The following is a 23,987-nucleotide window of genomic DNA, read 5'->3' on the forward strand; positions in this document are numbered from 1 at the left end:
GCTTAATGGACATGGACAACAGGGGGATGAGAGCATGGGGGGGGGGGGGTTAGTGGGGGGGGGACTGAGGACACATTTGTAATTCTTTAATAAAGAATTAAAAAAACAAAACAAAAAAACCAGAAAATATTGAAAATAACTGCATTAGTGATTTGGAAAATTCTGCTTGGGAAAGGAGGCTACCTGCATGATCTGACAGATGCTCGGCATCTAATCTTCTGGGCATGTCTTGGTCCTCTGCTGACACAGCTATTTTGTGCTCAGTAGGAGTGAGTGAGCTGAACTTTCACAGTTTTCTTTTTCTATTTTTCTTGACCCCCAACCTCACTACTTCCTCTTTTCCTTTCATCTTTCTCCCTCCTAAGATATCTAGTTGGAAGTAAAAGAGTGGGCCTGGTAAGTCATAAAAGCAGTAAGTTTACATATTTTGTTTGTGTGGGTATATACATATATATTTTAATACATGGATACAGTTCAGATTGGTTGTTTTATCATCAGTTGCTCTAAGTTATCAGTTAAAAAAACGGAACAATAAAGTACTTTGTTGAATGCAGAGACTGATTCTTTGGTCCTCTTGTGAATAAGGTTGTTTATGCCAGGAAGTCTTGTGCTCAAGATCTGTAACCCAATGCTATGCCCTACTCACTTCCACTCCCCAATGGCCTTTCTGAGGACCTGTACCAAGATTTGTTCTTATACCTCTTTGTTATTCTTCATGTCATGAGAAATTTAATATTACTTTTAGACTCCTCATTCACATTCTCATGCTTACTTTTTTTAAGGCCACATTGTAAATTTATTTTTCTGTCTATTAATTTTTGTTCAGAATTGTTTTATCTCAAAATTCATTTGTAACAATATGATTATCATTTTGTTAAAATGGAGAATATGCTTTTAATTTTCCAAATATTTATTTGGAACTATTTATACTCAGTCTAGCTCCATGCTAGGTAATAATATCATGGATAACACAAGAGAAGTAGAGAGCTGTTGTCTCCCAGTCTCCTTAGGAAACAAACTATACATCTAATGCTATGAGGATATGGCAGGATATTTTCCTAATCTCAGTTATTAAGATTGCTATCTTTCCAGGTACCCATTCTGAAAATATCCAAATCATCATTAGTTATTTTATTTCTTGCTTCTAATCAGAAACTAAGCTCTTGGTTCTAAATCTTCAAAGCTTTCTGCATCTTTTTCTTCCCTTATATTAATCTGTCAGTTTAGCCTTCTTCTTTTCCCTATCTCTTCCCCTCACCCCCTTCACTCAGAGAGGAAGGGAGAGGGAGAGAGAAAGAAACATCAATGGCCCTGGATGGTTTGGCTCAGTGGACAGAGCGTCGGCCTGTGGACTGAAGGGTCCTGGGTTCGATTCCAGTCAAGGGCATGTACCTTGGTTGTGGGCACATCCTCAGTAGGGGGTGTGCAGGAGGCAGCTGATCGATGTTTCTTTCTCATCGATGTTTCTAACTCTCTATCCCTCTCCCTTCCTCTATGTAAAATCAATAAAATATTTTTTTTAAAAAAAGAAACATCAATGATGAGAGAGAATCATTGATTGGCTGCCTCCCGCAAACCCCCTATTGGGGGTCGAGCCCACAACCTGGGCATGTGCCCTGACTGGGAATCAAACCGTGACCTGGTTCATAGGTCGTCAACCACTGAGCCACACCAGTCGGACTATTTATTTTTTAATTTAGATATTTTATTTCTGATATGGAGAGGATCTAGAAATTTTATTCCCTACATGTATTCCCTACATATTTTAGGGAATACAGGAATTGAGTGAAATATGTTCAACCTCGGCCACTTTTCAGCCTGGGAGTATGTGGTGCACATTTTATGGTGCCCACACCTCAGAGCTGGGAGAGAATAGTGCTCAAGTGGTAGTATTTTAAGTCTATAGAGATGTTCATCTGAATTCTGCCTCTGTTTTATTTTTTGGTAATATATTTGATTTATTTTAATTATTTTATTGAATTTATTGGGGTGGCATCCTATATAATAAAAGGCTAATATGCAAATTGTCCTCTCAACCGGGAGTTCAACCGGGAGTTTGACCAGGAGCGGGGTCGGCTGGACCCCACTCGTGCACGAATTTGTGCACCGGGCCTCTCGTTGGTTAACAAAACCATACATGTTTCAAGTGTACAACTTAATAAAATATCTTCTGCATACTTCATCATGTGCTCACCATCCAAAGTCAGTCTCTTTCCATCCCCATTTATCCGCCCTTTGCCCTCTGGCTATCACTGTACTGTTGTCTATGTCTATGTGTCAGGTATTTTGTATAAATTTTTTTGCTTAATACTTTCACCTTTTTCACCCCATCTCCCAACCCCCCTCCCCTCTAACAGCTGTTTGTTCTGTATATATATGCTTCTGTTTCTATTTTGTTTGTAAAACTTATTTCTTAAAGAACTCACAGTTAAAGTCTGATCTGTTTTTCCAGCCCTATCTTCCACTATTCCTCTTATGGGCTTAACACAGGTCCATGATTTACTAATGTGTTCTCTTGGATAAGTTATTTGACCTCTGGACTTTGGTTTCTTCTTTTTAACTAGGGAAATGGAGCAGATCAGTGGTTGGAAATCACACTGAATTAATGCTGAATAATTTTTAAATATCAGGTTAGAAAATATATTATCTCAGAGGTGTATGTGTGTTCCAGAATAAGTAGGAAGTGTTTAAAAATAATGGGTTGCCCAACCGGAGTGGCTCAGTGGTTGAACGTTGACCTATGAACCAAGAGGTCACGGTTCGATTCCCAGTCAGGGCATATGTCCTGGTTACAGGCTCAGGCCCTGGTCCGGGGCAGTCAGGAGGCAGCCTACCAATGATTCTCTCTCATCATGGATGTTTCCATCTCTCCCTCTCCCTTTCTTTCTGAAATCAATAAAAATATTTTTAACATGATGGATTAAAGTGGATCTTTCTGATTTTATCATTGTAATCCTAGTAACTAGGTGAAAATCTCATATAGCCCTCAACACAAATTTTATAACACTAGTATAATTGGTAAGAGGTCTTAACATTTGCCGAAACCGGTTTGGCTCAGTGGACAGAGCATCGGCCTGCGGACTGAAGGGTCCCAGGTTCGATTCCGGTCAAGGGCATGTACCTGGGTTGCGGGCACATCCCCAGTAGGAGATGTGCAGGAGGCAGCTGATAGATGTTTCTCTCTCATCGATGTTTCTAACTCTCTATCTCTCTCCCTTCCTCTCTGTGGAAAATCAATAAAATATATTAAAAAAAAAAAAAAGAGGTCTTAACATTTATTTCTCTTCTCTGTATGTACCAAAGTAGAAGGTCTAATGACTTAGGACTTGAGTCTAAGTTCCAATTTCATGTAACCAGAAAAATTATGTAAAGTAAAATATGGAATAAGCTTCAGTAATATTTATGTCATTGTCTGTGGGTAGTGAAGGTAGTACAACCTTAGGAGGTGATTTTCTAAAAAATTATTTTTAATTAAATATAATTGACATGTAATAGAAAATGATTTTTAATATAAACATTGGCAACCATTTGTTGAGTACCTGTTATGGACCACTGATAATCATTTTTCTTTCTCCCATCTCAGCAAATGGAATCATCGTTTATCTATTACTTAGATTAAAAACCTAAGAGTTGTCCTTAATGTCTTTTCTTCTCTCTATTTCAAACCATCATGTGGTTCAACATTATGACCTGAGTCTGACTAGTACTTATCACCTTCATAGCCATGGTCCTAGGCCCATCCTCCTAATTGATCTCCTAGATTCCCCTCTTGCCCCATAATAGACAGATTGAACTTTAAGAAGGTAAATCAGATTATACCATCCCCCCTGCTGAATTTTCCTTCTTTGACTTTTTGTCTCCTTTCAAATAAAATACAAACTCTGGGCTTTGACAAATACAATGCTTTGACCTACCTGCCTCTCTGACTTTATTTCTGGTTACTCTTCCTTTATAGTATTATACCATTCTAACTTCCCTTACTGGCCTTTTTCTTTCTCAAACACACCAACCTCTTTCCCACTTTAGGATCTTTGTACTTACTTTTCTCAAAATGTCTTTATCCCAGAATCATATGGTGTGCTTCTGCTGAGATATCTCCTCTTCAAAGAGACCTTTGTTGACTAGCCTGCCTAAAATAGCCATTCATATCACTATCCCTCCCCTGTTTTGTCTTCATAGCTCATATCATTTCTGAAAATATCTTGTTCATTTATTATCTTATTTATTGTTTGTAGCCTTTAGTATAGGTTGAGCTCCCTGAGGATAGAACTTGATCTTGTTCACTATTGTATTTCCAGTAATTATAAAACAGTATCTTATAGAAATGGATACTAATTAGAAGCAAGCCAGTTTGCATTACAGAAACCTACAAAAGTTCAGGAGCTGAAGGTGGGTATCAGGCTTAGGGTGAAAACAGGAGGACTATTGAAAGTCCCCTCCCCCCCACCCCCCAACCCAAGGATATACTTTAAAAAAAATTTTTTTTGATTTTAGGGAGAAGAAAAGAGAAATATTGATGTGAGAGAGAAACATCGATTGGTTGCCTCCTGTGGGTTCAACTGGGGATTGAACCCACAACCCAGGTATGTTCCCTGACTAGGAATCAAATCTGCCACCTTTCAGTATACGAAATGATGCTTCAAGCAACTAAGCCACACCGGGCAGGACTATTGAAAGTCTTTTAAGGGAGAAACTGGGCCTGCAAGTCACCATCCCCATTCATTGCAATTAATAAGTTAACTCTCATCCATACTGATACGATGAGTTACAATGAGTTTTAATTTTGGAGAAAAATTGAACCAGAAAGGATTCATACTAGGTAAGCATCTAGCATGACAGAGATAGGGAAGAAGTGCTATACTGAGAAGAGGGAAAGAAAGAGATAGTCTGCATACTGAATAGTGAAGCTTTTGCTATTTCTAGCCCTCATCTATCACTTAGCTCTCATGAAGGCAGGGATCATCTCCATCCCTCACTCCCACCTGCCAGGAAATTGGTGGATTTAGAGGAGGCAGCCCATCTCTAAAAATCAATGGAAAAAATATCCTTGGGTGAGAATTAACAAAACAAAAGAAAGAAAAAAGAAAAAGAATTCTATATTCAGCCAAACTGTCCAGTCCAGCATGAGGGTAAAGACATTTTCAAATATGCAAAGTTTTGAAAATTTTGTTCTCATGTGCCTTTTTTGTTGTTAATCCTCATTGGAGGATACTTTTCCCATTTTTTTTTTTTTTTTTTTTAGAGAGAGAGTGGAAGGGAGGAGGAGGGGAAGAGATACAAAGAGAGAAACATCAATGTGAGAGAGACACATCAGTTGGTTGCCTCCCACACACTCCCTGATGGAGGCCAGGGATCGAGCCTGTAACTGAGGTACATACCCTTGAATAGAATTGTACCCGAGACCCTTCAGTTCATGGGCTGATGCTCTAATCAGCTAGGGCTCATGTGCATTTTTTAATGAAGCTACTGGAGGAGGGGTTGCATCAAAACAAAGGGATAAATAAAACAACAAAATAAAAAGGAAGTCATAGGATCTAGAAAGAAGGGGGTAGAAAGATGAAAGCAAGTCCCAGGGCAACTGTTGGGCAACAGTCTATAAAATAAGCAGTCCAGATTGGAGTAGAAGGAGCAAGAGCTCCAGGAGAGATGTTAGAAAGGATGGTTTTTTTTGTTTGTTTGTTTTTAATATATTTTATTGATTTTTTTTTACAGAGAAGAAGGGAGAGGGATAGAGACTTAGAAACATCAATCAGCTGCCTCCTGCACACCATCTACTGGGGATGTGCCCGCAACCAAGGTACATGCCCTTGACCGGAATCGAACCCGGGACCCTTGAGTCCGCAGGCTGACGCTCTATCCACTGAGCCAAACCGGCTAGGGCAGAAAGGATGGTTTTGAGGAAAGAATGTGTAGATGTACAGATGTGTTTGGGAGGGCCAAAATTCTTATACAGTAGAATTTTACAATTCTGTTGGAGGCTTTGGAAAGAGTTAGTGGTAGGCATATAATAACTAAGCAAATGAAAAATGAGGGAAAATAAAAATTCGTGCAAGAAATAAAAATATAATCATAATACATTACTTGGGCTAATCTTATATAATAAAGAGCGCACTACTACATCCCTCAGTGCATAGGATCGGGCTCCCTCCTGTCTGGATTGGGCCTGCAGGAATTGGGCTCCCTCCTGTCCCCACCTAATCTTAACCCTTTAAGTGTTCTGTTTATTTATGGAGAGCACAAACCTTGCACATAGTAATTTCTTGATACATGTTTGTTAGATTGAATTGTTCTTTTTCCTCATTACATTTCTCCCACTTTGGTAGAGGGGGAAGAAATAAATCATTGTGAGAGTGTTGTTTCAGACGTGTGCTCACATAAATTGAAGTTTGTGTTTACATTTTGCTATTTTGGTATGAGTTTATGAGTAACTTATAATACAAGATGAATGATAAGGAGGAGGAAGCTTTTTCAGTGCTTGGGGAGATAATCTAGATACTTGGGTTTCTGGATAATAGTTCTCTTCTAAGCTTCCTGGATATTTTCTTTAAAAAGCATTTGGAAACATTTGAAGTCACTGCATATCTGTATTAATAGTTCTGCCTTTATCTGGAGACTTAGTATTTTGCTGCTTGTGTGGCAGTTTTGAGCAATGAGATTTAAAATTTTCTGTGAAATAAAATACAGAATTAACTCAGTCTCAGTTTACTTTCAGTTGTTATTCAAGATAGAGAATATTTTTTCTCTCAGAAATCTGTTTTTGTATTTATTAATAAACTGGTTTAATATTTATAAGCAAGCAGATCTACTTTTAACTTTTTAAAAATATTTTTTATTGATTTTAGAGAGAAAGGGAGAGGGGGAGAGAGAGAGGGAGAGAGATAGTAACATCAGTGATAAGAGAGAATTATTGATTGGCTGCCTCCTGCACGTCCCCTACTGGTGGTCAAACCTATGACCTCCTGGTTCATAGGTCAATGCTTAACCACTAAGCCATTTCAACTTTTTAGATTTTTGTATTGTTTCATTTTTTAAAAAAAATATGTTTATTGATTTCAGAGAAGAAGGGAAAGGAAGAGAGAGATAGAAACATCAATGATGAGAGGGAATCATTGATCAGCTGCCTGCTGCACGCCCCCTACCGGGGACCGAGCCCGCAATCCAGGCATGTGCCCTTGACTGGAATTGACCACAGGACCCTTGAGTCTCCAGGTCGATGCTTTATCTACTGAGCCAAACAGGCCAGGGTGTATTGTTTCATTTTAAAAAAAGTAAAATTAGACCACGAGTTTGATTGGTCCTCTTTTTATTATATGTAGTGCTATTGCTCAGGTGATTGCTGAGCAATGTTTATTCTGCCTTTAGCTGTCTTAATTGGACTATAAAAACTAGGGACAGAAAAGAGAAAGCCAGACTGAACCAGTTCTGTTTAGTGTCACCTGATGTGAGGCTCAGGTGGATAATGTCTGTTCAGCAGAGTTTTCCTTATAAGTCATCATATCTAGGACCTAGCACAACCAGTTTTCCATGATGTAATATCTCTAAAACATGTTTAATTGCACCAAACCTTACCCAAGGATATTATTTTTTTTTTATGGGTCTAGATTTATAGCTCTTTGGGGCCTTGAGATCTGAGCCATTGCCTTCTCTTTTGCTTTTTAGTTATTGGTGATTTTTTTCTTGTCCAAGAGAGTGATGGTATCTTTGCTTTATTTGGAACTAAAATGCAAAGCACTTCCTTTTATTGCTGTATGTTAAAACTTAGTGGAATCTGATAGAGTATGTTACTTGACGTTTCCTTCCAAAATTATGGGAGGAAATCAGATAAAAATATACCATAACTTCTGGAAACACTTTTTTAAAGAAAAGTAAAGCATTCTTAGTAGGTCTCGGATATAGGCCATTTAGAAAGCATATTAATATAAACATCATTCCGATATTTTAATATTTCGTTGTGGGTTTATTTCAGGCCTCTTAATTGTTTTTATCAGAACTTTGGAGTCAGACATTTTTTTTCCTGGAAAGACCAGTACAAGTCAAAAGAACTCTTACAATATGTATAGTGCTTATTGCTCAAAGTTGGCAGTAGGAAGGCTTATAAAGCAAACCAGTTAGATTTTCATTGGTTTGCAGATCAGATAGGCAGTTTTTTTTTTTTTAATTAAAAAAAATGAAGGTATTTTTGAACCACTGGCCTTTTTTCTTCCATATCCATTGTCACAGAACAAAACATGGTCTCTGGAGCCAAACAGATCCAGATTCTAGTACTCTCTCCAAGTTGCTTAAATGCTCTGAACCTCATTTTCAATAATAAAATAGGGATAATTTCATCTCAGGTAAACACCCAGCACAGTTTCCAGGTATATTGTAGGTGAGCAATAAGTAGTAATTTTCTTGACAGCTTTGATATAATGACCACAGAACTCTTATTCAGTCCTGATATACAGTATTGAGGAAGTCCAAGTCTAATAGTAGTGTCAGTGTGTGTTTTTTCCAGAATGAAATAGCTAGGTGTGTTTTAAACCGCTGTCATACCTCTCCCTCACTTTTCTGTTTAGGTAATAAACTTTTGAGGAGGGACAGCATTTAAACTCTTATGTTTAGCTCTGAGCTTTACACAGAACTGTGAGCTCAATAAATATTTGACTGATGACACCAAGAAACATAATATTATTTTCCTTGTGCTTGTTTAGCGTCAAAACTCAATGTCTATCCTAGATTTGTGAACATTATGATATAAAATAGTGACCCATACATTTTTGATTATGTATCTATTATTAGTTTTCTGTGGCTGCCATATCAAATTACCACAAACCTACTGGCTTAAAACAACACAAAATTATTATTTTACAATTCTGTAGGTCAGAAGTCTGCCATGGGTCTTATTGGGCTAAAATCAAGGTTTAGGAGGGCTGTATTCCGTTTCTGGAGGCTCTAGGAGAGAATCTGTTTACTTTTTTTCAGCTTCTGGTGCTGCTTGCATTCCTTGGCTTGTAACCCTCTTCCATCTTCAAAGCTAATAGTGACTAATTTAGTCTTTTTTGCATTGTATCTCTCTGACATTAACTCTTCTGCCTCCCTCTTCCACCTTGAGGACCATTTGATTACATTGTATCCACCTTGATAACCCAGGATAATCTCCCTATTTAAAGTCAGCTGAACACCAAAACACACACACACACACACACACACCCCAAAATCTCCCCCAAACAATCCAATTAAAAAATGGGCAAAGGACCTGAATATCCACCTCTCCAAAAAAGACATACAGATGGTCAATAGACATATGAAAAGATACTCAATATCACTAATCATTAGAGAATGCAAATTAAAATCACAATGAGATACCACCTCACACCTATCAGAATGGTTATCATCAATAAATCAACAAACGTGTTGGTGAGGATGTTGAGAAAAGGGAACCCTCATGCTCTGTTGATGAGAATGCAGACTGGTACATCCACTGTGGAAAGCAGTATAGAGTTACCTCAAAAAATTAAAGATGGGCCCTGGTTTGGCTCAGTGGATAGAGCGTTAGCCTGTGGACTAAAGGATCCCGGGTTTGATTCCAGTCAGGGGCATGTACCTCGGTTGCAGGCTCTATTAGGGGGCATGCAGGAAGCAGCCGATTGATGATTCTCATTCATCATTGATGTTTCTATCTCTCTCCTCTCTGAAATCAATACAAATATTTAAAAAAAATTAAAGATGGAACTGTCTATGATCTAGTGATTCTACTGGGAATTTATCAGAAAAAACCTGAAGCATTAATTTGAAAGAATGTATGCATCCTATGTTCATTGCAGCATTATTTACAGCTAGAGGCCCGGTGCACGAATTGTGCACAGGTGGGCTCCCTCAGCCTGGCCAGCGATTGAGGCTGATAGGGGCAGAGGGGCGGCCTGCTGTTGGGAGCGACCGTGGGAGGTTGGCCAGCCAGGGGAGGGACCGCAGGAGGTTGGCTGGCTGGGGGGAGGGACCAAGGAAGGTTGGCCAGCTGTGGGGGGGGGGGGACGACGACTGTGGGAGGTTGGCTGTGGGAATGCACTGACCACCAGGGGGCAGCTCCTGCATTGAGCATCTGCCCCTGGTGGTCAGTGCGTGTCATAGCAACCTGTCGACTGGTCATTCGGTCGCTTAGGCTTTTATATATATAGACCAGAGGTCCAGTGCACGAAATTCGTGCACTAGGTGGGTGGGGGGTCCCTCAGCCTGGCCTGCACCCTCTCACAGTCCAGGAGCCCCACAATCAATCGCCTCACAGAGGGAGGCCCTGCCCACTTGCTGCAGCCTGCTGGTTGGTGGCCTGGGCCTCCCTCTTTGGGGTGGTCGCGGAGCCCCACTGATTGATCACCCCACCGGCCGGTGGCCTGGGCTTCCCTCTGCAGGGCGATCGTGGGGTGATGGCAGGGCCCTCTGATCATTCTCATTGCACCTGCTTTGGCTGGCCTGGTGCCAGTGTGGTCATCTGGACGGTCGTTCTGCTGTCCAGCTGTTCAGTCGATTTGCATATTATGCTTTTATTATTATTATAGATAGCCAAGATGTAGAAGCAGTCCAAGTGTCCATCAGTAGATGATTGGATAAAAAAGCTGTGGTACATTTACACAATGGAATACTATTTGGCCATAAAAAAGGAAATCTTACCTTTTGTGACAGCATAGTGGACCTGGAGAGCATTATGCTAAGTAAAATATGCCAGTGAGACAAAGACAAGTACCATATGATTTCACTCATATGTGGAATCTAATGAACAAATGAACTAACAAGCAAAATAGAGACAGACTTATAGCCAGCGAGCAGGCTGACAGCTGTCAGAGGTGGGGACTATGGAGGAGGGGGAAGGGATTGAGCAAAAAAAGAAAAAAATTCATGAGCATGGACAACAGTGTGGGGATTATGGGGATAAGGGGGACCGGTAAGAGGGTATGGGGGGATAAATGGTGATGGATGGAGACTGGACTTAGGGTGGTGAACATACAATACAATGTATATAGATGATGTGTTATAGGATTGTGCACCTGAAATCTGTATAATTTTGTTAACCAGTGTCACCCCAATAAATTCAATAAAAAAGAAAAAAAATAAAGTCAGGTGATTAGCAGCCTTAATTCCATCTGCAATTTTATTTTATTTTTTTTTATTTATTTTTTATATAATTTTATTGATTTTTTTACAGAGAGGAAGGGAGAGGGATAGAGAGTTAGAAACATCAATGAGAGAGAAGCATCGATCAGCTGCCTCCTGCACACCCCCTACTGGGCATGTGCCTGCAACTAAGATACATGCCCTTGGCTGGAATCGAACCTGGGACCCTTCAGTCCCCAGGCCGAGGCTCTATCCAGTGAGCCAAACCAGCTAGGGCTCCATCTGCAATTTTAATTCATCCCCCTTGCAATAGAACATAACATATTCACAAATTCTGGGGATTAGGACACGGACATCTTTGGACATCTGCCTACCATAGTGTCCCATTAGGAAAACATTTTTTAGCACATCCCCATGTGCTACTATTTAAAAAAATATATATTTTATTGATTTTTTACAGAGAGGAAGGGAGAGGGATAGAGAGTTAGAAACGTTGATGAGAGAGAAACATCGATCAGCTGCCTCCTGCACACCCACTACTGGGGATGTGCCCGCAACCAAGGCACATGCCCTTGACTGGAATCGAACCTGGGACCCTTCAGTCTGCAGGCCAATGCTCTATCCACTGAGCCAAACTGGGTAGGGCCCCATGTGCTACTATTAATCCATATTAAATATTAGTAAAACTATTTTTTATATATAAATAATATAAGTAAAAATTCTAATTTTGTCCCATACTTTAATGGATAACCTGGCTCATTTCCCATTTTGGAGACTACTGGCTAGCAATACGGCCTAGAAAAGATCCTGCCCTGGAGTAAGAATTTTAACTTTTAATTGAATTCAATAAATATTTACTAGGCACTAGCTATGAACAAGGCAGTGTTTTAGGTATAAATAGAGACACAAAACTACAGGGTGTATTTAATCCAGGTGGGCTAACTACTGTAGTAAACAACTTAAAATCTTGTTGGCTTAAAAGCTTGTTTCTTATTCATGTTCCAGTCCAACCCATGTTGGGTGGTGGGGAAAGAGGAGCTCTTTCTTTTTTTACCAAGGACAGGGCCTTCGATTTCTTCGCTGGATCTTCATCTGTTGGCAGATGAAAAAATAAAATGTGGAGAATAGAGTTGAGGGTTTTTATGGAACAGGCCTAGGAATGACACAATCATCTCAGCCCCTATACTACTGGCCAGAGCTCAGTGTTATGGTCTTAACCAATTGTTAATAGACATATAGTATACTTCAAGAAAATGTAGTATACTTTGGAAGAAAAAGAGGAGCAGTTTAGTAAAAAAAAAAAAAAAAAAAAAAAAAAAACATAAAAAATTAGACATTTCCTTCCACATGTAATAACATCTTTGTCCTCAAGAACCCTTTAATTTAGTGGAAGAAACAAATATAGATAAAACTTGATGTAGAAGGCAGGCCTTATAAGTGTTACAGCAGAGGTTTGTATGGAGTGATATGTGTGTAGAGGGAAGAGAAAGACTAATTTTAGTTAGGAAGATTGGGGAAATATTTGAAATTACTAGTATGTCTCTGAGATAGGAATTATTCTAATTATCCTCAAAGGGCCATTTTAAGATTTAAATTACTTAATATAAGGTGGTGCCTGGCTTACTAAATGATATACAAGTGTTTGGTGCTATTGTTGTTGTTATTATTTGGAGTTATTCTTGAACTGAGTTTTTAAGGATTGGTATAACTTTGAAAAAAAGGAATTCTAAACAGGCTGTTTCTAGCAACAATATGGAATTCAGAACATATTTAGGAGTGGCAGATTATATAACCAAACCATAGAGAATGCAGGTGGATGTAATAGAAGATAAGGAAGAGAGGCTTGAGTCAGATCATTCAGATTCTTGAATAACATGCTAAGGAATTTAGACTTTGAGCAGGAGCTGTGAGGTGCCACAAAAAGTTTTTGAATAACCAATAGCTTCTTAAGGAAAGGGATTGTGTCTTGTTCATTTTTATATCCCTTATATAACTATGATTAAGAGCACAGACACTAGAACCCACAATTTAGGTTTGAGAGGGGAAGGAAGAGAAAGATAAACATCGATTTGTTGTTTCACTCATTTATGCATTCATTGGTTGATTCTTATATGTGTCCTGACTGGGGATGTTCCAACCAGCTGAGCTACCCAGCCAGGGCCAAGCCTCAGTTTCTTTATCAATATGATTGTGATAATAAAAGTACTATTCACTGGGGCTATTGTGAGGATTAAATGAATATAATGTAAACTGCTTAGAATAATGCTTGAATAGGAAGTGCTCTTTAAGAGATTGTTGTTACCATAATCATTATAATCATTAACATAATCAAAGGTAGGAAATGATACTATGGGAGAATGGTGTACATGGAGTGCCTAAATGGTTCAGAAGCATGTTAGTTCAGAAGGGAGCTAAATTTGTTCTGTGGGAAAGGATGTATTTGAACCTGGTTTTGAGGATGGGTAGATTCTGTGTAGAAATGAGGGGGTAGGGGCATTCTAACCAGTGGGAATGGCCTGAGAAAAGACGAAGGTGTGGGAAAGCATGGCAATGACACTATGGGAAATGGTAAATCATGCTATAGGAAAGACTGAGACAAATTAAGTTTCAGGTCAAAGTTGAATTTACTAATAGTATCAGAGTTGGGAGTTCCTTGTCGTGGTCTTACTAACTTTAGAGATCAGCTGTCTTTTGTACAGACTGAGCCTTGCTACTCAATGGATGGTCCATGTACCAAACAACATTGAATCACCTAGGAGCTTGTTAGGAATTCAGACTCTCAGACATCCCCCCACACAATAGAATTAGAGTCTGCAATTTACATGATTCCTAGGTGATTCATTTCCACATTAAAATTTATGAAACGTTGATCTAAAAACAAAAGCAACTCTCCTACTTCTCAATATGAATGTGTGTGTGATATAAAACTAAAATTTACAAAGTTGAATAATCACTCTTTCTTAATGCAAACACATGCATTAAGAAAGTGCTTCCTTCTTGCGCTAAGTAATTCTAGCTGACATGATTTGAGCCGGGGCGGGGGGGGGGGGGGTAGTAGGGAATAAAAATCACTCGGGATATAATTTTTTTAGGTCTTGTCTCATACCAAAATGATTTGAGGTTTTATCCACAACTTAAGAGTTTGATATAATTAGGCAATAACAATTTTAGTGAAAACTTATTGTTAGTATGAAATGCTTTTCTAGGCATATATCACTTCCCTGTTAAGGTTGAGTAATATTTCCCTTTTAAAATATATTCTGTTTATAGCAACTGGAATGATTAAGCTCCTCTTCCAATATAAAGCTAATGTCTGCCGCAGCTTGCCAGCTCTGTGACACCTTTTTGCATGTGGTGGTGGTGGAGCAGAAATGGGGTTGAGGTCAGGCAGAAAAGCTTCACATTGAAGTAGAGTTGTGCGACTCCACTGTGATGTGGTGATGTGAGTAGGGGGAGTGGAAGAAAGCAGACAGAAAACTGTCACATGAAGCCAGTGCCTCTCTGAATGTGCTGTCTGTGATGCCTCTGTGGGTGATGTGGTCATAGTGATTGTGGGTCTTGGGGGAAGGGAAGCAGGTATATCACACTGAAGCCAGGTCTTTTCAGCTTCTAGGAGTCCCATTACTTTAGAGTGTAGCCATTGTTTTGCTATTAGAATCCTACTGCCTAGCTTCTATATAAATAATTTACTTAATAAAATAAATACCTCTTGGCTTTCCAGCCTTGTACCTGCCTCTAAGTGTTTTTTCTTATAAAATGAGTTTACACCATGAAGCTAACTTGATGGTTATTGTTTTTTTTTTCCATTCAAGAAATGGTTTTTTAGCCTCTTAGGTGCAAAGCATTGTGTTTCAGGCAAAACATATATGAACAGATTAAAAAATCTTTCCTATATTACAGTTTGGAGGAAATGTTAAAAGAGGAAGAATAGCTAACATTTTCTAGTGCTTCTTATGTTCCAGGAGCCCAAGTTACCTCATTTCATCTTCACAGTAACCATATAGGTTAGTTAACATTAATATTTCCACTTTGCATGTGAAGAACCTGAAATATATAGAAGTCATCAGTAAGTAGCAGAGCCAGGATTCAAATCCAAGCAGTCTGATTCCAGACCCTGGACCACTTTGCTTATGTTAATGAGCAATCTTTCAGAGGAGGGTGAAAGTGCTAGCAGTACTGTGAGGAGGGGGAGAGTGGAGAGAAAAGGAGAGGAGAGAGAGAGAGAGAGAGAGAGAGAGAGAGAGAGAGAGAGAGAGAGAGAGAAGATTAATGCTGAGGACATCCAGGAGATAGTTTAGCTGATTCTGGAAGACTGATCTTCAGTAAGTAAGTAAAATCTTCCAGCTCAGGGAGAAGCTTGAACTAAAGTTTCCAGGTCATAAAAATCATTCATGCCATTCAATAAATCTTTACTGAGAGTTTGCTTACTGTGTGCCAGTTGCTATACTAGATACTAGAAATGCAGAGATAAATAAAACTCTGAATCTTCTGCAATAAGGAAAGGTACAAAAAAGTGATGTGGGTTATTATCCTACTAGTGGCCTGGTGCATGAATTCATGCACATTGAAAGGAAATTAATTAGAAGAAATATTTTAATATCGCTATTCACTCTTAGAAGTGTCAAACAAATTCATAATCGACAATGACAGATAAAAACACACGTGTGCAATTGGTGCCAGCTAGAGCTTTATATGTATCAAGCATGCACAAATCAACTTAGCCTTTTATATATATACACTTGCTTAATTAGACCTGTTTTCTGATTTAGCTAAACTTTTTCCAGCCCAGTGAAGCACCCCAACTTCTCTTTCAGGTAATTGTCAACAACACAGTGGTAAATATCAACATGAAGCAGATTATTATTGTAGATCAGGGGGTCCTCAAACTTTTTAAACAGGGGGCCAATTCACTGTCCCACAGACCGTTGGAGGGCCGGACTATAGTTTAAAAAAAACACCTATGAACAAATTCCTATGCACACTGCACATATCTTATTTTGAAGTAAAAAAACAAAACGGGAACAAATACAATATTTGTATTTGCACGTGGCCCGCGGGCCATAGTTTGAGGACCCCTGTTGTAGATCATACTGGGAAAACATAGGGTAAAATATTTAACTGCAGCAGTGTTTGACTATATTCTGTGCAGTGAGAAAACCTGAAGTCATTTTCAAGGTCCACCGTTTCTTCTTTTCAGTTGGGTCAAGTTTCTAAGCTTTGTAAATCTTCATTTTCTGGCTGATGAAAGGAAAATAGAATTCCACCGAGTCTCCTATCTAACTACTCCAGGACTTCTGTGAGGATCAAATGAGATGAGGCACGGGAAAAATGCTTCATAGACATTTGGTTAAAGTGTAAAATGTTTCTACCTGGCTATAAAGCAAGTTGTGTTCCTGGGCTGAAGAAATTGCAAGGAAACTAGTCACGAGGGAGAGGAAGCCAGGCATTGCTACCTGACGTCATTCCCCGGACAGATACTTAGCATATTAGCCTTTTATATATATAGATTTTACAGAGAGGGAAACTAATGCTTGCCAAGTAAAGGGTGGAGGTGAGATTTGAACCCATACCCTCTAACTTCAGAGCCCTTTTAACCATTCTACTATTTTGCTTTCCATTTCTTACCAAGCCAGAGGTAAATTTCAGCTAGTTATTGGAGTTTACATTCTATTTTCAGTACTGCCTAGATCTTTCCTCAGGTTCTTCTTTTCTCAAATCCCACCAAGTCTCTGAATGCACTTAGAAAAAACCAGTGGTCACCTTTGGCTGGATGACTCAGTTGGTTGGAGCACCATCCCATAAAACAGGAGGTTGCAGGTTCGATTCCCCGTTGGGGCACATACCTAGGTTGCAGGTTCAATCCCTGGTTGGGACGTTTGCGGGAGGCCACAATTGATGTTTCTCTCACATTGATGTTTCTCTCTCTCTTTCTCCCTTCATCACTCTTTATAATCAATAAAAAACTTATCAATAGGTGAGGATTTTAAAAGAAAGGAAAGAAAGAAAACATAAACACAGTGGTCCAGAAATCACATCCTAGAGAAACTCTGAAATTTCCACATATGTTAATTTTGGTTGAAGCAGCATGTCTGGTGCCCTAGCTGGTTTGGCTCCATGGATAGAATGTCAGCCTGCGACTGAAGGGTCTCAGGTTCTATTCCGGTCAAGGGCACATGCCTGGGTTGTGGGCTTGATCCCCAGTAGGAGGCATGCAGGAAGCAGCCAATCAATGATTCTCTCTCATCATTGATGTTTCTATCTCTCTCCCTCTCCCTTCCTCTCTGAAATCAATAAAAATATATTAAAAACAAACAAACAAACAATAAAAATTCTGCTGTTATATCCAACCAGGCATTATTTCTCATTCAGTCCTTTCACTCAACAGTTGTTTACTGAATGTGCATACTCTTTGGTAGGTGCTATTAGGTGTTGTGATCACAGAGAAGAATTTGACCTGGACTCTGCCTTCATGAAACTTTTATGGTCCTTTCCAGCACTGTCACTGCTGTGCCAACATTTTCACTTATAGATAGTCCTATTCCCTTTTCTTTGTTCTTCTAAACTAGAACTTATTTGAGGCTTATGTGTATTATTAGTGAGACTTCCTTCTTGGCAACCCAAACCCCGATTGTCACAGGCTTTATGACATTTGACTTCTCCACTTTATTTTTTATTTATTTATTTTTTACTTCCCCCATTTTATGATCATCAGTCATAATCATTGGTTTATAGTTTTTATTTAAAAATTAAGTTAGGCTCTGGCTGGGTAGCTCAGTTGGTTAGAGCGTCATCCCAATATGCCAAGATTGCAGGTTCAATTCCTGGTCAGGGCACATAAATAAGTGGAACAACAAATCGATGTTTCTCTCTCTCTCTCTCTAAAATCAATAAATTTTTAAAAATTAAAAAAAGGAGACAAATGTACTACTCTTTGTAATATTTTAAGCAATAAAAAAAGCAAAAAAATTTTTTATATGTAAGTATAACTTGTTGGCTGAAAAAAACTTCAAATATAATATGTGTGTACACTAAAAAATAAAGTCACTTTTTACCCCCTCAGTACCACTTATTACTGTTTCTAGACATTTTAAATTAATATGCAGACTTTTAAAAAAATGTGTTTTTATTGATTTCAGAGAGAGGGAGAGAGATAGAAACATTGATGAGAGAGAAGCATCCATTGGCTGCCTATATGCCTCCTATTGGGTATCGAGCCCACAACCCTAGCATGTTCCTTGACTGGGAATTGAACTGTGACCTCCTGGTTCATGAGTTGACACTCAACCACTAAGCCACACTGGCCAGACAATATGCAAACATTTTTACACAAATGGGATTTATAGCTCAGTGTTTTCATTTAACAGTATATTTTAGATATCTTCCCATATCAGTGCATAAAGGCCTATTTCATTTTTTTAAATGGCTGTATAGTTTTCCAATCTAGGGATATACCACAAATATTTAACCAGTTTCTTATTGGAGGGTTTTAGATTCATATATACTGATGAAGTAGATATCCGTTTACATGTATTTTTGCTCAATCAAGCAGTATAATTGTAAGATAAATTACTAGAAATGAGATATTTGCAGCAATTAAAATTTTTGCTAGATATGATCAATTACCATTTGAAAAATTATGCCAAGTACTCAACAGTGTTTTCTGTTCATATTTTCTCACCTTCTTTACATTATGAATTTTAATCATTGTTCATTTGATAGATTTCAAAAGCAGTATATCGAGAAAAGCAATATCTCCTTGTTTTAATGTACATTTCTTTAATTATGAGTAAATTTGAGCACATTTTGATATTTTTATTAGTCATTTAAACTTATTTTTTCTGTGAATTAAGTACATACTATTTGCTTTTAAAAAAAATTAGGTTCTTTTTTTATTACATATTTGGAAGAGTTTTTTATGTTAAGGAAGTTAGTTCTTTGTCATTCAGCAAATGTGGGCTACCCCATCTCCCCCCACCCCACTTTGTTTGTAGAATATAGACCTTCAGATTGGGTAGTCTATCCTGCTTACTTTCTAGATGAGGAAACCAAGCCCAAAATAGGATTAGGGTTAGTGACTTTTTTTGGTGGTGGTGGGGTGAACGTGTAGTTAGATAGTGGCAGAGCTGAAATCAGCATTCAAGTTTTTTTACTTCCAGTTTGGTACTTTTTTCATTATACCATGCTATTTTTAAGGCTTACCTCTCTCTCGTACCATTGCATTTTACCACTAGGTCTTAACCCAACCAGAAGTTTCATGTAAACTTTTTTATAGCCTGGTATCAAAATTTGAGAAGCTATAGCAGCCCAGGAGACTTCACAGGTATTAGCTTATTTCTAAAGCATAAATAACTAAACTAGTTTTTCTATGTGGCAGTTATGTTTATGTCCTTTTTGTTTGTTTAAAAAAACACTTTTGTTTTATAGGTTCATGGGTGTATGTGTACATCAAGGACAATTGCATGCACTTACAGAGGTAAGACAGACTTCAATAAACATGTTGAAGATGACTTCTTTGCCTTAGTTTCAGCAACTTATGGTTCCATAGTGATTGTTACTTGCATAAGTAAGCAAAATGTGTGTGCATTTATGTTCATGCAGGGTTAACAGTGGCAGGGTTAACAATGCTTTCTTCTGTTGCCTGGGGACAATGTCCATATCTATTAATACTCTTGGATTTCCTCAAAATACTTGATAAATACTCTGATGCTATGAGGGCTCAAATATTAAATTGGTTCTTGCTGCCTGCAACAAATTCCCAGACTACCCAGAAATGTTTGGTGTCCTGATTTAGAATACCACTGTCACTGCTGTAGTTTCCTGGTTGGTCATATTACTCCTTGGAATCAGTTTACACCTCCATTCTCATTTCATTTTCTGCCTCTTCAAGGCAGATAAATGTGTAATAGTGATTAATGAGCCTTTGAGAACAAGAGAATCCTCTCTAAAACAAAGGCTTCCCCAATTCAGGTACTGAGTTATCAGCTTCAGAATTTGCTTGGGTGCTTCTTAGAAACACAGATTGCTAGAATCTTCTAGGTTTAAAGGTCTGCATAAGACCCATATGTATTTAAAACTCCCCAGGTTATTGTAATGAGCATCTAGATTTTAGAATCTGTTCTAAAATATTTTCACATTCCTTCTTGAGAAGTAAGTACCAAAATACAAAGTGAAGAAACTTAGGAAAGAAAATTGTTTAATAGAATTTGCAAGAATACTGGTATCCTGCTGGCTTGGTGCCTGGTATTGGTCTTATGAAGGAGGGTCCCATGTGCCTCTCTCTGTGTCTCTTTTCTTACTGAGGGCACCAGAATGTGGAATGTGTGTAGCTATGTGCTACCTTTTATATAGAAGGCTGAATAAGGTGGAATAGTGAGGTGGTTAAGAGCATGGGCTCTGGCCCAGCTGGTGTGGCTCAGTGGTTAAGCGTCGACCTATGAACCAGGAGGTCATGGTTTGATTCCTGGTCAGGGCACATGCCTGGGTTGTGGGCTCGATCCCCAGTGTGGGATGTGCAGGAGGCAGCTGGTCAGTGATTCTCTCTCATCACTGATGTTTCTATCTCTCTTTCCCTCTCCCTTCCTCTGTGAAGTCAATAGAGATATATTTAAAAAAAAAAAAAGAGCATGGAATGGACTCTGAAGTCTTTGATTATCTAGGTTTGAATTTCACTGTGCCTCAGTGTTTTCATCTGTAAAATGGAAATAATAATAGTACCTGCCTCAGGGAGTCTAGATAGAGAAAAGGACCAGTACCTAAGCCCTAGAGCAGGGTGGGCAACCTTTTTGTGAGTGCGTGCCAAAACCAGCAAAATCTCTGACTCAAAATTCTTCTGCGTGCCAACCCTAATTTTTTGAGAACATGTTACGCCTACTTGATATTTCTTAAGGTGTACGTATGCGAAGAACCTTGAAGAAATAATAAAATTCATTCGAGCGACAAAAAAATGTATATAATGATGAAAAATACATTTTTTAAATTAATAAATCTTTATTGTTCAGATTACAGATGTTCCTCTTTTTTCCCCCCATAGCTCCCCTCCACCTGGTTCCCACCCCACCCCACCCCATGCCCTTACCCCCTGCCACTGTCCTTATCCATAGGTGTAAGATTTTTGACCAGTCTCTTCCCGCACCCCCCACACCTCCTTCCCCCCAAGAATTGTCAGTCCGCTCCCTTTCTATGCCCCTGCTTCTATTATATTCACCAGTTTATTCTGACTTAATTTTTAGGTTCACTTGTTGATAGATATTTATTTGTTGTCACTTTGTTGTTCATAATTTTTATCTTTACCTTTTTCTTCTTCTTCCTCTTCTTAAAGAATATCCTTCAGTATTTCATATAATCCTGGTTAAGTGGTGATGAACTCCTTTAGCTTTTCTTATCTGTGAAGCTCTTTATCTGACCTTCAATTCTACATGATAGCTTTGCTGGGTAGAGTAATCTTGGTTGTAGGTTCTTGCTATTCATCACTTTGAATATTTCTTGCCACTCCCTTCTGGCCTGCATGGTTTCTGTTGAGAAATCAGTCGTATGGGTACACCCTTGTAGGTAACTAACTGTTTTTCTCTTGCTGCTTTTAAGATTCTCTCTTTGTCTTTAGCCCTTGGCATTTTAATTATGATGTGTCTTGGTGTGGTCCTCTTTGGATTCCTCTTATTTGGGGTTCTCTTCGCTTCCTGGACTTGTAAGTCTATTTCTTTCATCAGGTAGGGGAAGTTTTCTGTCATGATTTCTTCTAATAGGCTTTCAGTATCTTGCTCTCTCTCTTCTTCTGGCACCCCGATAATTCGGATGTTAGTATGTTTGAAGTTGTCCCAGAGGCTCCTTACACTATCTTCATATTTTTGGATTCTTTTTTCGTTTTGCTTTTCTGGATGGGTGTTTTTGCTTCTTTGTATTTCAAATCTTTGACTTGATTCTTGGGATCCTCTAGTCTGCTGTTGGATCTCTGTATATTATTTTTAATTTCAGTCAGTGTATGTTTAATTTCTGACTGGTCCTTTTCCATTTTTTTGGCATTCTCATTAAGATCCTTGAAGGTCTCACTGTTCCTCGGAGGTTCGTAGAAGATTCTTGAGTAGCCTTATAACTGTGGTTTTGAACTCTATGTCCTCCATTAGTTTGTTTTCCTCCATTTCTTTCATTTGTGACATGTTTCTTTGTCTCCACATTTTTGGCTGACTGTGAGGACCTGCTGTGTCTACAGTGGAAGAACTGCTGTGCTGGAGACACCCTTATGGGGTAGGACTTGCTTCAGTGGGGCTTTGGTGCTCACTGAGTCTGCTTCATGAGTGTGTCCCTTATGGATGTGAGGAGTTGAAATCTGGTATCTGACCAGGGGTACCGTGGCTCCTGGATCTCCAAGTCAACCACTGTGTGAGTAGGAGCTACAGCGATATCAGCAGATTTCTCCTCTTTGTTTGGGGTTTGGAAGTTTTGGAGCTCTCTGACCCAGCTGCAGTTTGTTAGGTTAGGCTGCAAAAGCGCAGGTGATTCCTTTGCGCCGCTGCACACAGCTTGGGTGGGGATGTAAATTGAGTGGGCTGGGGTCTCAGAGAATCACCAGGGCGGAGCAAACAGCAATGGCTGTCGTCAGCCTCTCCGTGATTCCGCGTCTCTGCGTCCCGAGTCCTTCTGCATCCCCGAATCCCGCGCCCCCACAGCAACAATGATCCTTGCAAGCAGCTCGGCGAGAGAGCCACCTTCGCTTTCCGACCCACTGCAAGACAGTCCAGTTTCTCCCCGTAGGAGTCTGGGACCCCAGAGTCTTGCCGTAAATGAGTTCAGTGCATTCGAGAGCTTGTATGCCCTTCCGATTGAAAAAAAACTGCGCACCCAGGTGCAGCCGCCTCGCGTGCACCTTTGTACCTCTGTTTTTGGCGCCTCTGCACCTCCTACCCGATCTCAATGTGCTTTTTTATTTCCTTCTAGTTGTAGAACTTCCACTTGGGCAGCTTTCCTGTGGTTCTGGATGATAGCTGCTTTGTCTTATAGTTGTAGTTTTAATGTTGTTGTGGGGGGCAGCACGTACAAGTTTATACCTTATGCCACCATCTTGGTTCTCCCCGATGGTCCATTTATTTTTTAATGTATACATGTACACTGATAGTCTGACAGAAAACTTTATGACTCCGTTTGATATAATCAGTGGGACTTTTGCTGCTGCATCACTGATGACAGAGATTTTACATCAGGTTTATATTTCGTGACCTTCAGAGATATGCACGAACTACTACTTTCATTGGTCAGGCTACTCCTATGACGAGACTTAACAAAATTCATCACTGAGAACAAAGATTCACAAGCGAATGTGGATGAAAACATGGAGAGTAACGCTGTTGCGAAGTTTTTTAAACAGAAAAAATTTTCTGGAATGGCATTCCAAGTCCTCAATAGTTCGTTTTCGACACTTCTCTCTGGTACTCCTGTCTCTAATTGCTTTTTTTTTTCAATGTTTTCCAAGTCAACTCTAAGGTCAATACATTTCTGTTTCCAAATTGAGCTACTCTGAAATTCAATCAACTGCATTTCAAATTCAGCCATGTCTATCCATGAAAACATTTGTAAGTTTAGTTCCTCCAGTTTCATGCTGTCTGGAAACCTCATGAATTTTGCTGTCTCTTCCAGTTCTCTGAATTTCGCAAATCTTGAGAACAACTGCTCAATAGTTGACTCGATGTTTAAAAACAGCTTTTGAAGGCTTTGACAGTCTGTTCTGTCATCTTTTGGGAGGTCTTTGAATGTGCCTCTTGAGGTTTGGGAAATATCTAAATCTCTCACCATCCACATCCCTCTTAAAGACTTCCAGTTTCTTTTCAAAAGCCTTTATGTAACCAAACATAACATCAAGTGTCTTGCCAGTTCCTTGTAATTTAACATTTAAGTCATTCACATGTTCACAA

At 39.1% G+C, this 23,987-nt stretch overlaps 1 protein-coding gene across 2 annotated transcripts in view; it reads left to right on the top strand.

Moving 5' to 3' along the window:
- TESK2 (testis associated actin remodelling kinase 2) overlaps window positions 1-23,987 on the top strand; it is a 125,695-nt gene that overhangs the window by 59,041 nt on the left and 42,667 nt on the right. For both annotated transcript variants that reach the window (XM_070404879.1, XM_070404880.1), the window contains exon 4: window positions 19,510-19,558. In XM_070404879.1, coding sequence (XP_070260980.1) covers window positions 19,510-19,558 — 49 coding nt within the window. The remainder of the gene's footprint in view (window positions 1-19,509; window positions 19,559-23,987) is intronic.

The sequence above is a fragment of the Myotis yumanensis genome, unplaced genomic scaffold (assembly GCF_028538775.1).
Source record: "Myotis yumanensis isolate MYYU_CA2020_CCGP unplaced genomic scaffold, mMyoYum1.0.hap1 SCAF_2, whole genome shotgun sequence".
Lineage (NCBI taxonomy): Eukaryota > Metazoa > Chordata > Mammalia > Chiroptera > Vespertilionidae > Myotis > Myotis yumanensis.